At 44.6% G+C, this 14,385-nt stretch overlaps 3 protein-coding genes across 3 annotated transcripts; 1 reads left to right on the top strand and 2 right to left on the bottom strand.

Annotated features, from left to right (window-relative positions):
* Positions 1-1,545: 1,545 nt before the first annotated feature.
* EDB93DRAFT_1106637 (uncharacterized protein) lies at positions 1,546-2,994 on the top strand (the record flags this gene model as incomplete). The annotated part of the gene is made up of 4 exons (XM_041447639.1): positions 1,546-2,019; positions 2,068-2,344; positions 2,375-2,451; positions 2,653-2,994. The coding sequence occupies 4 exons, from the start codon at positions 1,546-1,548 to the stop codon at positions 2,992-2,994; spliced, it is 1,170 nt and encodes a 389-aa protein (XP_041304375.1).
* Positions 2,995-8,463: 5,469 nt separating this feature from the next.
* EDB93DRAFT_1091188 (uncharacterized protein) lies at positions 8,464-8,976 on the bottom strand (the record flags this gene model as incomplete). Its single annotated transcript, XM_041446328.1, has 1 exon — positions 8,464-8,976. One exon carries the CDS (start codon positions 8,974-8,976, stop codon positions 8,464-8,466), a length of 513 nt encoding a protein of 170 aa, XP_041304374.1.
* Positions 8,977-12,588: 3,612 nt separating this feature from the next.
* On the bottom strand, positions 12,589-13,530 carry EDB93DRAFT_1106635 (uncharacterized protein; the record flags this gene model as incomplete). The annotated part of the gene is made up of 3 exons (XM_041447638.1): positions 12,589-12,645; positions 12,678-13,041; positions 13,091-13,530. 3 exons carry the CDS (start codon positions 13,528-13,530, stop codon positions 12,589-12,591), a joined length of 861 nt encoding a protein of 286 aa, XP_041304373.1.
* Positions 13,531-14,385: the final 855 nt, after the last annotated feature.

Raw genomic sequence — 14,385 nt, 5'->3', positions numbered from 1 at the left:
ACTATGAATTGCGAGGAGACAGACAATACACACCAATGGGAAAGCACCAGCCCATTAAACTCTCCAATGCAGCGCACCCGCCAAACCCAATGCCTGAAAGAATTATTGCGCCCTCGGCAGTACCAATGGTACCCTGAGGCACGCGAATTTAAGTTAGAACCTAAGAAAGATCATCAGCCAGTAAGGATTCCCCAGGGAAACCCCAGGGAAGAAAAAGAGAACATACCTATGAGGCCCAGAATGCTTCCAAAGCCGGTAGAAAGAATAGGAAGAAAAGACTTACCTAGCAAACCCTCACCCAATAAAAACTTTCCGCCCATTCCAAATAAGGACGAACTGGCGCGGTACGATGCGCAGAACGATGATGTCGTCATGGAGGACGATGCACTGCTAAGACGGAAAAACAAGGAGTTAGTTAATAGGCAGGAGAAAGAGAAAGTAAGAAATGCACCTAAAAATCAACTAACAGGCCATATGCCTGATGGCGGCCAGGTGATCGAATCTAAATCGGGAATAAGAAGGTCAGAACTCGCTGATGGCATCAGTGCAAAGAAGGTTCTAAATAGAATATTAAACGTACCGGTGGAACTTACAGCGGGTGAGATTCTTGGAGTCTCAAAAGAGTTATCTGGGCTGCTGGCCGAGTCAATAAAGCCAAAAACAGTAGTTAGAAAAGATGTTCACCTGGTGTATGACATGAGTGAAGCGCGTGATGTTGAAGCCGAAAGTTTCCGGGTAGCAGAAAGTTTTGAAGCGAGAACAAAAGAAGCCTTAATAGAACTGCCTATTCAAATTCTTGGTAATGATCTAAAAGCAGTAATAGATACCGGAAGTCAGCTAAATATAGTATCGGAACACACAGTTCGAGAAGTTCATTAAGCTCCCGATCAACCGGAACAGAACCTTAGTATTACATGATGCAAACAGCGGGAAAGGACATCTTAAGGGCCTCGTGTCTCAGGTGCCCATTAACATAGGCTCAGTACTTACAACTGCAGAAATCTATGTAGGAGATACAGTTCCCTTTGATATTTTATTAGGGAGACCATGGCAAATACATAATTCAGTATCTATACATGAGCGCCCTACAGGAACTTGGCTAGAATTTGGAAGTAGTCCTACTAACGATCAGACGTCAGAAGTTCTAGTAGTTCCATCTAAAAATAACCGGAGCCGAGAACATGGGGCAAAGAGCTGGAACATTACATGTACAGAAATGTCCGAAATTAACACCTTCTACCAAGAAGGGTCTAAAAATAGTACTCACATCGAAAATATTCCAGAAGCTGTGAAAATAGCGCTTCCAAAAATGGAAATTCACACGGACTGCAGATGGGTCTTGCAAGAAATTCAAAGTACCATTGTACTACAAGTATCTAAAATGATAGATAATTGTATGGAATTAATGAATGGTACCATAGATAGTACTATTGTAAAAAAATCTATAAAAGAGGGAGGGGATAGTATGGATGAGTACAACACATCAGTATCTACAATGCCTCCAGCTGGCCGCACAGGTCACAATTTTCCAGCCTAATCCAGGACATGCTCCAATATGCCGGAAATACTTACCATATTCGTGTCGCATATCCCGGACATCACACATTTAGGCACAATGCCAACGTGCCTAACACTCACTCGATCAATGGTAATCATCACGCCGATTACTTGGTACTTAACAGCTCGCAGTACAAAGAGCTGAGAAAAGAAGCTGATCACATGGGAGATTTCATTCCTAGTTTAGTAGTTAGTACAAAGTTTGCCGAGCCGGACCTTATTTCCCAGTATGGTAACATTACCATACCCATGGTTCAACTTCCTTTAGATGCTAGAGCAATCCGTTCACCCACTCCGCTGGCCTTTGCTCAGCGTGTCTCATCTGGTCCCTTCCTCCCGGAGTACGACAGTGACGTCCGTCACCACCATGACAAGAAACTCACGGCCATCGACTTAGCTGACCTTGTCCACATGTCGGACAAGGATATCACTAACATTCCGGATATTTCCGTCACTCCTCCAGTAAGTTTCATTTTTATAAAAATCTATTTAAATTCTATGTATTTGCAGGATGCTACTGTACTTTTCGCCGAGCCTCCTCCAAGGAGCTTAGGCCTTTCCAGGTTGCCCAACGGCAGCCTGGAAAATTTTAATTCTGAAACTCAGAATGCCCACAACATTGACCGGCTCAAGCAAGAAGCCGCTGGATCAACGGATGAAGAAGACTCGCGCCGAAAAGAACTCAAGAAGCCCATCACTCCACCTCCTACTCCTCCCCGCATCGCCTCAGCTTTCCCACCCATCAAGCTGGAGCCGCTTCTCGAAGCTGCGCCTGCCGATCAAGATTGTGCGTGTGCCCTGCTTCTTTCGACTGAAGACAATGAAGGAAGCGCGGAGCCTGTAGAAGGATGGACTAAGATCTCTGAGGACGATCCAGCCAGATCAGAATCTGAGGTACTTAAATCTAACAAAGGACTTATGCGCACATCTGATACTAACTCAAGCATGCAGACTCAATCCGACAACGACTCATTCTACAGCCCTTCGGATGACGATACTGACAAACTTACACCCCCTCCCCCAACACAACTCCAATGACTTTCCTACCTCACGCACGACATCGCAAACCTGCGCTCGTGTCGCACCATGCCACAGATCGATCCTGATCTCGTCTTTACCCACGGACTTGACGCCCTCAAAGAACAGGACAAGGCGCATGATTGCGTACCTCGCAACACGCCCGTCGCCTTCAGACTTAACTACAGGCAACTTCCATACGAGCCGCTTCCGTTCACCGGAACCTATGATGAACGAATGGTCATGCACCTCATGTGCGCATGCCAGTTCTTATCCATCGCAATGTCTGTGCACTCGACGCGCGAACTGGGTAATGAGCTCACAAGCTTTCACGCTGCCTGCCCTTCATCTATCTTTCATTATGACACTACCGAATATCCTGCTTCCGTTCCCCATGGCCGCACGCGCCTACATTCCTGACTCTACGAACTTAAGAATATGCGCACATCCATGTGCACTATTTTACAACTCACGCACTGTACGCTCACTCCCACTCAGTCGCAAGAAACCTTACTCGAACATTTATTCATTGTCATCGTCGATGGAGTACGTTGTATCCTGGCAACTGTCGACCGGGCCTCCTTTTTCCTCCAACTTTGCCCTTCATCTAACCCCCTCTTCACCATTGAAGAATCGGCCATGCTTCGCACCGCATTGGGCACCTTCCACTTCTTTGGATATTTCCAGCTCGCTGATTTGATCGACAATCTTCTACAGATCTCCCTTCCGGACGAAGATGTCATCCACAAGCTCTTACAGAATTATTCTCTCAACGATCTTGTGGGTACAGGTGTTGTTCCTACCACCAGCACTAATTACCTTCTGTGCACAGCAGAATCTCAGCACCAGTGCTGCTTCAACACAAAGCGCATGGGTCCATATATTTTAGAATAAAAGCGGGTGTGTTTGGTGTGTTCTTTCCTCCTTTCATTTCTTTTTTTTCTGATCCACCTTTTATTAAAAGATTCCAAGAAGTCGAAGATCTGATTCTAGTTACATTTCTTTTCCTTACTTAGCCTGCTACGCCCTTTCCCTTAGTTTGTACTTAGGCATATTCTGTTTGACGTGTGATTTTCGCTTGTAGTTCTCATCTGTCAGCTCGTCTCCTGAGACCTTAGCTAAAAATCTATATACATGCTTTTGACTGAATTTGTACAAGTATCACACGGTTAGTTTTCTATACTTAGCTACATTGAAACCAAGAATTTGGGTTGTCCGAAGATTCTGATTGAAGTTAGTTTTTTGATTCTTAGTTTTTCATACCTTGTATTAGTCTTACAACATTTCTTAGTTTGTTTTGAAGTTTTTACATACAAAAAATTTGAATCCAAAGTCGATTCACCAAATTCCCGTTCGAAATCTAAGGACCTTCAGAAGCTTAGTAAGCTAGTCTACACTTAGGACATCCGGGCCTAAGTATAGTCACGTGATAGTATAATTAGTAAACTTTGTGCTATTACTACATAAGCCTGTCATTTACAATACATTGAGTGTTTGAATTCTAAATAGCCACAGGAACTATAGAATACATATTCAGGTACTATAGTATATCATTGTCTGGCATTTACAGGTGTATGAAATAGTATTTCGTGACCCTATTTTTCATTTGTCAAATACAACCGAAGAATCCCAGTCCGCGTTCTCAGAATCTAGGCAAATCCGAATTCAACAATCCCACCTGAGTCTTAGCCAAATAAGGGCATCCAAACCTTATAAGTCATGAAACCCATAGCCAAGGATTTTCCTGTGGAAATGGAACCCCAATTATCGCAAACCCAAGTAAAGGAACCATATCAAGGATTTTATATACGTACAGATGACATCACCACTGAATCAGAGGAATATGAGATGGGAAGTGATGACATATATGGCCTAACAGCCGGAAGAGAATCACAAATTGATAAAGAAAGCAACATAACGGTATGGACCGATGACATTGGGAATCACTTTGAGCCAGGAGATTCAATATGGACAATGACTTTTAGTGAGGAGGATACTCAAGGAATGTTCTGGACCCCTTCTGACCCTGTAGAAACAGGCATGTTAGACAGTGCCAACTCCTTGACAATGTATAAGCACGTAGATAAGAAAGTACGGCCTGTTCCAGGAGTGTTTCCTCAAGAAGCCCAAGTAGTTAGGCAGATTCCATATGACCCACTAGACACTCTTATACCCCTAATACCTAATCCACCTGATATAACTCCTACTACAAAGCTTACCTTAGAAAGACTTGAGGCTTTGAACATCAACTCTAAAGGATTTCTGTATCCCGAAGAAGAGAGACTATTTCGACATATTATGTGGCTGCACCAGGATGCTCTAGCATTTGAAGACACTGACCAAGGTACTCTGAAAGAGTCTTACTTTTCCCTGTACATTATCCCTACTATTCCACATATTCCATGGGAATACAAGAATATACCTATCCCACCGGGGATACGAAGCAAGGTCATAGAAGTACTCAAGCTAAAGATAGATGCAGGTGTCTATGAGGCGAGTCAGTCAGCATATAGATCACGATGGTTTTGTGTAGTCAAGAAAAATGGGAAGTTAAGAATTGTCCATGATTTGCAGCCTCTGAATAAGGTTACCATTCGCGACGCTGGGTTACCCCCTATTCTTGATGATTTCGTAGAACCTTTTGCAGGAGCTCAATGCTATACAGTATTTGACCTATTTTGGGGATTCGATGCCAAAAAATTACATCCAAAGAGCAGAGACTTTACTGCATTCCTAACCCCTTTGGGCCTGCTCCGCATCACCTTGCTTCCTACAGGGTTCACTAATTCTCCTGCAGAATTCCAAAAGTGTATGACCTTTGTTCTTCAAGACGAAATTCCTGACAAGGCCAACATTTTTATAGATGATCTTCCTATTAAAGGACCTACAACTACATTTCCTGACGAGCAAGGTAACCCTGCTCTTCTACATGAAAATCCCGGAATACAAAAATTCATCTGGTTGCATGCATTGGATGTCCACCAAATTATGCACCGTGTTAAGGAGGCTGGAGCAACATTTTCAGCCCTTAAGATTCAGCTGTGTCTCCCAGAAGTTCTAATCGTAGGACAGACTTGTACTCCTGATGGATGTATTCCAGATAAGATGAAAGTAGACAAGATCCTTAACTGGCCAGACCTAACAAACCCTAAAGAGGCCAGAGCATTCCTTGGACTCTGCGGTACTGTTTGAATATGGATTCCTGGGTACTCAACATTAGCCCAACCCTTAAGCGAGCTATGGCGAAAAAGATGAAGAATTTGTTTGGAACGAAAGATGGAAGGAAGCCTTTGAGACTTTGAAGAAGTTAGTAGCTTCCGCACCAGCCTTAAGATCAATTGACTATAGTTCAGACTTACCAGTGATCTTATCAGTAGACTCTAGTTACATGGCAGCAGGAATTATCTTATTGCAAATAGATGAGAATGGACGTAAGCGGCCAGCCCGATATGGATCATTACCATTTAATGATGTAGAATCCCGCTATTCACAACCAAAGTTAGAGCTATACGGACTTTCCCGAGCACTTCGTCATTTCCGCCTATACATCATAGGAGTGAAAGTTCTCCACGTGGAAGTAGATGCAAAATACATCAAGGGGATGCTTAATGAACCAGACCTTCAGCCAAATGCAGCTATCAACTGATGGATTCAAGGAATACTCCTATTTGATTTCAAACTCATCCACGTACCTGCAACAAAATTTAAGGGCCCTGATGCATTGTCTAGGCGAGGTCTAGGAGAGGGAGAAAGTATTGATCCGCAAGATGATTCATGGCTAGATGAGTTAGCACTGTTTACCGGGACTTCTCAAGCATGCTTTCGAACTACAGTATCCTTAGATGAAAAGAAGATGCCTTTCTCCTCAGTATTCATGGGAACAAGCTTTCAGGAGAAGAACCTAATGGATATATTCAAATTCCTTACAACCTTGGAAACTCCGTCATTTGACAGTATTTCAGCAAAGAAGAGGTTCCTTAAGAAGGCTGTCAAGTTCTTTGTCCAGAATGGAAGAATGTATAAAAGAATGCAGGCTAGGCCACCATTGTTAGTGGTACTTGATCCGGAAAGGCGTGCAACTATACTGAATCAGGCACATGAAGAGCTTGGACATAGGGGCGAAGCAGCTACGTGGGAGACCATCCATCTTAGATTCTTCTGGCCTTACTTATTTTCAGATGTACGGCATCACGTACAATCATGTCACCCTTGTCAAATCCAAAATACAGCCAAGATGCACACTCCTATCATAGTTTCTACTCCTTCCACTATCTTTGTGAAAGTCTACATTGATATTATGCACATGCCTCCAGCCCAGGGCTATAAGTATATTGTATTGGCTAGAGATGATTTGTCTCGCTACGTAGAAGGAAGACCATTAAAAGCACCTACTGCCAAGGCTCTTACCAAGGTCTTTTGGGAAGATATTTATTGTAGGTATGGAGCCATAGGACAGGTAACCACTGATAATGGACCTGAGGTACAGGGCACATTTTCTGCCCTTATGCAAAAAGTGAATATCCCGCATGTCACAATTTCACCCTACAATTCCCAAGCTAATGGAGTAGTTGAAAGAGGACATTTCACATTGCGAGAAGCACTAGTCAAAGCATGTGGCGATAACATTACGCAATGGCCCCAGAAGATCCCTCAAACCTTATTCGCAGATAGGGTAACTACAAGCCGAGTAACGGGCTTCTCTGCATTCTATCTTGTTCACGGAGTGCACCCAGTATTACCATTCGATTTAGCAGAAGCCACATTCATGGTAGATGGATTTACAAGTGGGATGACTTTGGTTGATTTGTTAGCACTTTGAATACACCAGTTAGAAAGACATTTGGACGACCTGGAGCAAGCTGCAGAAACACTGAAGAAAGCTAGGTTCAAGTCAAAGGAGCAGTTTGAAAGACGATATGCTATATGGCTAAGAAAAGAGGCTTATCAGCAAGGAGATCTAGTATTGGTACGTAATACCCACATTGAGAAAGAGCTAAATCGGAAGACAAAAGCCCGCTATCTCGGCCCCTTTAGAGTAGAACGGAGAACTCAGGGAGGGTCATATGTATTAAGTGAAATGGACGGAACAATATCTAGAAGGGGAATAGCCGCTTTTAGACTCTTGCCTTATATATCAAGGAATTCACAGCAACTACAGAGACTTGCCCAGAGGCTTGATGGTCCTTCCCTTAATTGATTACAGGCCTATCCCATTCCCCGTGGTCCTTCCCTGAATTGATTGTGGGGCTATCCCATCCCCTGTGGTCCTTCCCTGAATTGATTGTGGGGCTATCTCATTCACCATGGTCCAGGTGGCTTAATGGCTGATATCTAAATAGTGTGATCCCCAAGTAATGACTCTGTAGGTGTAGGCGAGTAGCTGAGACCAGGTGTTGGTGGACAAATGGTTGATATCTGAATAGTGTGATCCCCAAGTGATGATTCTGTAGGTGTAGGCGAGTAGCTGAGACCAGGCACTGGCACATCAATATCTGAATAGTGCAATCTCCAAGTGATGATTCTGTAGGCATAGGTAGTGTTGCCGCGGCTCTGGCTTGTGGCCAGCTTTAGCCGCGAGCAGAGCTGTAGGTAGCTAAACCATGTATGTAGTTATAGCTCATGTAATTAGTAGTTTGGTCCAGTCTATGGAGCCGCATTTAAGGTCTTAAAGCCAGCTTTAATAATAATATTATATATAATTGTATTGAAATGACACAAGTCCATGCTCTCGATATGTAGTGGTTTCTTTAGTGGTGAGATAGGATGAGAATAAATATACTATGCATGATGAGAATGTACTACAGAAAATTGGTAGCGGGTGATAATAGAAACAAATTTACCCGTACAGCCGTACAGGCTCGTGTTTTGGGATACCTGGTGAAGACGAAGCTAAAATGATGTGAGCCGGACAGTCCTCAATACCTGGGGGTGTTGGAGGAGATGCCATTGATGACAGCAATGTGGGTGGTGTGATGTAGGAAGAGCTGGGTGGGGGATTTTGGGATACCTGGAAGCTGAAACGATGTGAGCCGTGCAGTCCTCCATACTTGGGGGTGTTGGAGGAGATGCCGCTGATGATAACAATGTGGGTGGTGTGCTGTAGGAAGAGTTGGGCAGAGGGGAATCAGGCTTTGGCAGTGAAGGATAACAATGACCATATGTAGGTGTAGATGCCAAAGTGGCTGGAGGAGGCAGGAAGGGATTTGTGGTAGGAGGAGTTGTTGTCTGGGATGATGAGGGAAGAATGTGAGAAGGGTAAAGTTGTTGACATACCAAATACTTCTTGACCATGTCCTCAAACTCCCTAAATGTCACTGGATCCACATGGAGCTCCCACTCCAGATACTGACACATCTCGTGCTCCGTCTGGCTGGTTTCGTGCAGTTGGAACGTGCCCTTCATCCGGAGTCTGAGAGGGAGAGGCGGGTGGGTGCAAAGAATGATATAGGGGGATAGATGGGTGGTGTGATGTAGGAAGAGTTGGGTGGAGGGAAAGCAGGCTGTGGCAGCGAGGAATAACCATGGCCATATGTAGGTGTAGGTGTCAAAGCAGCTGGAGGAGGTGGGGAGACATTGAGAATGCATGAGAACGTAAGAAGATTAATAACACACCTTGTAGTTGAATCCATAGCTCAGCTGAGCAATTTGGATATACAAACTATCTACGAGACAACTTGTGGTGAGGTGAACATGCCGTCCATGTGATTTGAGCAGGAAACAAGTTCTTTGTATGCGCCTTGAAATGGGAACCACCATCTGTGTAATTAGAGCAGGAAACGAGTTCATTGTAAGTGCCTTGGAATGGGAACCATGTGTCCATGCCGTCCGTGCAATTCAAGCAGAAAAGGAGCTCCTTGTATGTGCCTTGGAATGGGAACCACACCTCCAGATCACATTTCTTTGGCCTTGAAGACACCATTCACTCTGTGCAGTTCGACTTCTTTCGTTGGATGCCATGCCAATGCTTCAAAGAGTATTAGGGAACTTAAGGTAAAACAGAGAGTAAAGCACCTACAATGCTCGCAAACCTTCTGCGCCTTGATGAGGGGGCCAGGGAAAATCCCTCCTGTGAGTGATGCCCAGTGGGAGGCCTGAAGAATTGTGTAATAGCCCAACGAGTTGTGATCCAGTACTGAGAATGCCCCAGACCTCATAGGATTCACCCCATTTGGCCAAGAACACCTTGGAAAACGATCAGTGATATGTATGGGGTCAAAAGCTGCAACCGTACCTGATTCCCAATGTTGATCATGTGGATCATAAGCATCAAGACAAGAGTCAGTGCCCAGTACATTAAACCTGCTGCCTTGATGTATGTATACCCAATATGTTCTGAAAGGCACCCGGCCTTCCGCCCAAACTTCTGCTTCCATTAGTTTTTAACAATTCGAGATGGCTGTTGCTTGGGAGAACATCCTTGGCTGTCAGTTTGGCCAGATACTAGATTATCACTCACACCTCAACATTTGATTTCCAGCCCCAAACTTGTCATGCACTCAGAACTACATCTCATGGTGAGAAACGTGAGTCTGAAGACTACGAGAGGCGGATGGGCAAAGTGGTGAAAGATCGCCAAATTGAGAAGTCCAAACTGTTTGGACGGACATCTGCAATGTTTGATGAGTGTTGGTGCACTGCAAAGTGTGAGTAGAGGTGATTAGCCAGTACTTGTAAAGACCGAGAGAGCACTTGGCCTGTCGAAATGAAGTGCAGGCTGTCAAGGAAAGGCAAATAATGAACAAGTTCACTATTGCAAACAGCTAGGCAGCTAGAACACATAAAGATAGGGCAAACAAGAGATAAGTAGGGAAAGCAAACATCATAGCTTATAGGTAGTAGGGAAATCATCAATGTCATCACACTCATCCTCTGCAATAGCTCTGAGAAGATTGTTGCATATATCACCTGTAATGCCACTGTTAGTTAATGTCAAAACAGTGTTGAATTCCTGTTGTTCGCGCAACGTCTTGTACTCCATATCCTTCTGTGATGCCGCCCAACCTTTGGTAAAGTTGAGTCGCTCTTTTTTCAGGAGGAACTTTACCACCTGCAGAGCCTCCATCAGGACCAGGCTTGTGCGATTATGTTTCTTTGTGTCAGTTTCACTACTAGATAAAAAAACTCGCTTGCATGGAACAGCGGAGGCCTGTATTGGGAGATGGTCCATTGCAATGCCAAAAATTGTCGGAAATGATGTCTCTGCAACCTGGTCAACACCTCATGGTCAATGATGAAAGGTATAACATATGGAGACGCAGGATGCTCACCTCCCAGAACACAAGTATGTCCGTTGTCTTGGGGCTAAGATTAGCCATAGCGTAGGCCTCAAACTCTTGCTCAACTGTTTGGGAAATGCTGTCATGACACGGCAGGACATTGGTGTCAGGTAGTCCGTAGAGGCGCGAGCCTAGCATGTGTGGTTGTTCTCAAAGTACTACTTCATTAGCTGAAGGCCCTACATATGCTGAGCCATTTTCAGCTTGCTTTTGATGCATCTACATGAGATAATATCAGTTTGACCTTTGAAGTTGCATGGTAGATGTACCAGATGGATTATATGCTCGTCTACATCTTTATTCATTTGTTCCCTCCAACGACTCCAAACCCACGACATTTGGATACTAGGATCAACGACTGATGAACTCAAACATGGGCAACCATACATTACTAAAAGATATTGATGGACTCACACATAGCAACTGCATAGGCATTTGTGGCACCCATCCTCTCATCATACTTATCAGCCTAATCCAAACCTATCTGGACAAGAGGGTCACAGTGTGGGACATGTTGGGCCAAAAGCTTCCAGTGCTCGATGAACATTTCGAACGCTGGAAATGCACCGGACAGCTTGGGAGTGCGTTTGCCTGACATGCATTGTTGGGCAGCATGGGGCGCCTGATATGACACAGTCAGATGAAGCATGAATTTTGAATATACTAAAACTGACCTCTAGGATTACTTCAACGTCCTGTAAGAACTGCCACTCCATCGAACTCAGTTTGAATTTGCTGATAGAGTGTTGAGTGAGAGAGTCAAAGAATAAATCTATTGCCTAGGCAACTATTAGTCATGGCAGATGTTTAGTGGGTGATGTCTTACCTGGCAAAGGGTTCGCAAATGGTTAAGCATGATATAGACTGAATCCCAGTGAGTTGACTCATCAAGCAGGAGTTCGACAACAGGGAGCTGTAGTTTTGCACCCAAGTCACCTTGAAACCACTCCTTCTCATTACCTGTGATGATGGTGTCCCTGAAAAAATCATGTCACTGGTTAGATGCGTGAATTGTGCACACAATGTCCCTAGCTCTGAGAATAGCTTTCCCTGACACAGCCTTGAGATACTCTGCTTTTATGATAGTGCGATTGCCAATGACCCAATAGTTGGGCACAAGCAAATAGTCAGCTGTGTGGTATTCTTCGATGATGTGCTTCACACATATGTTAATGATGTGGGGGAAACACAGGATTCTGCGGTCAATGGGAGGGAAATCAATCCCCCGGGACTTGAGTTTGTGTGACAGCTCCCGCATGGCAACCTGGTTGTTGGAGGTATTGTCCAAGGTGAAATGACCAGTCTAAACAAAGTTAGAGCATGCTACACGGCACAACTAAACACTAACCTTCTTGGTCACACCGGCACAATCTAGAAGATGCAATATTACTTCTGCTAGCAATTCTCCAGTGTGACTTCCTGGGATGTGATGGAAGGCTATCAACACTGCATTCAAGACAAGGACTGAACTATGGTCTGCCCTAGCAATCCAGTGGGCGGTAACAGCCATGAATGAGCAAAGATTAGAATCCAACCAGAGGTCCGATGTGAATGAAACCTTCCCCAGGGCAGCCTGAAGAATATAAGATGCTTTGCGGGGCTCTTGACAACTGTGGACCTACTGCAAGGTCCCTCTTCAAAGCATTGAAGTGCTCGTGGAAAGCATCAATGACTAATTCACGTATTTTAGTTCAATGAAAGACATCAGTCTCATTGAGCAATGGCCGCAGAAGATGGATCAGGCAGCAAAATTCTGGGCATTCAATAACACTGATTGCCTGAAAGCAATTACTGACTATAGTATGTAGAAAGTGTGCATCAACTCACCTGATCATTGGCAATGATAAATCTCACAATCTGTTTGTGCATTTTGTCCAGGGTAAAGTTAGGCAGTACATCATCTGGAGCTAACAGGATGGTACTGGTGAGTGAGCTAGGACTTGGGGGAGTACCAAGTGAGTCCAAGGTGTAAGCCGGATCCTTGAGCTGTTGATGCAAGGTCGCGATCATCCAGCCATCATCCAAAAATGTCTTCAAATGCGATGAAGCATGGATGTGCCAGTGGTTGCACTCTGCTTCTTCCAAATAAATGATGGTATGCTCATTAAATGTGTGTGTCTGACGACCTGTAGTGCCTGTAGTAGCAAGGTATGATACAACAGCATGAGTATTGTCACGAGTGTGGATTTCTCTTGCAAATTATGTTAGAAAAAATGATAGACTGCAGATACAATACTCACTTGCAGGCTTTACAGATTCTAGACTGAGTGACAGGGTCCTGTCTGTAGAAGAAATGAATGTCGGCAGAGGATTTAGGTGGTTTGGCTCGGCCACCAGTGGCCAGAGGGTCAGTTCTGGCGGTATTCATTGCAGTCTGGAGTGGACTAGGGCATACAACAGGTGTTACTGTGAGTGCAGGAGGGTTGGCCGCTTTGTCTTCCTCATCATCGGAGATGTTCTCAAGGTGAAAGGATTCCCCTTTGTCTGCAGTGGAACTTGAACCATTATCTCTGAATCTAACAGGAAGCTGATGACGTCTTGGGGGATTTTGAAGCACAGACACATTTGCTGCAGCAGCAATGGGAGCGACAGCAGGAGTGGCAGTAAGAGGAGTGGCAGTAATGGGAGCAGGAGCGGCTTTGGGAGCAACCCAGGAAGTGTTCTTCTGTCGAGGAGGCATGGTGGTGCTGAAGGATCTAATGTCAGAATTACCGTCTATATAGGTTTTCACCATGGGAAACCCCAGAGCATGCCAACACACTAGCGAAGTAGCCTTGATGTTTTAATGCTATATGCAAGTCAGATGAGTGAGAGCCTTGAGGAGCAAAAAAACTAATGTGATTTTGAGATAGGGACTTACTAGAGGCGATTGACTCCAGCAGAGGGCCCAGAGGCTCTCTAGATCGCAACAGAATGGATGGGATAAGGTCCTTGTGCAGACAGTGGGTGACTGTGGCCCATGGGTGACCATGTAACTGAATGATCAAGGAAATCAGAAATCAGATCCTCATTTTCAGGCTGAATGACTCTTCAGAAAGTCACCATGAGTCTCTCATTGCTGAGTTGCACTGCTGCCTGCAGCATGTTGAAAGATAAGAGGTTGTGTTGAGCATGGGAGTTGGAGAAATGAGATACCATCTTGATATTAGTCATCATAGTATGCATATACAGTCATATGTACAAGTAACAAGTAACACTATATAATGGTGTCATGATATATAAACTAGGCCTTTTTCCGGCGTGGAGTTGAGGCAGTTGCACGCAATGGGGAGGGGTGATTATGTGGGCGTAAACTTGCAATGATGTCAGTTCAAAAGTGAGGCCATAAAATGGACTACTGACACACAAGACGATCTGCAAAGCGGCAGGCATGGACTTGAAGGCACTGCCTTTATTTCCCAGGGTTCATCATAGCATGGAAGGGGATGTGTAGTAGGCACATCAGGCTTGCCGAAATCCAGCTGTGTGCTTGCTGGAGCAGGTGATGTAGAATGAAGTACACGAAGTAAGGAACAAATGTGGTTGTAGTCAGGGT

The sequence above is a fragment of the Suillus bovinus genome (assembly GCF_016758785.1).
Source record: "Suillus bovinus strain UH-Sbo-P2 chromosome Unknown EDB93scaffold_62, whole genome shotgun sequence".
Taxonomy (NCBI): Eukaryota; Fungi; Basidiomycota; class Agaricomycetes; order Boletales; family Suillaceae; genus Suillus; species Suillus bovinus.
Note: the sequence above shows the minus strand (reverse complement) of the source record. Positions and strands in the feature narration are given on the sequence as shown.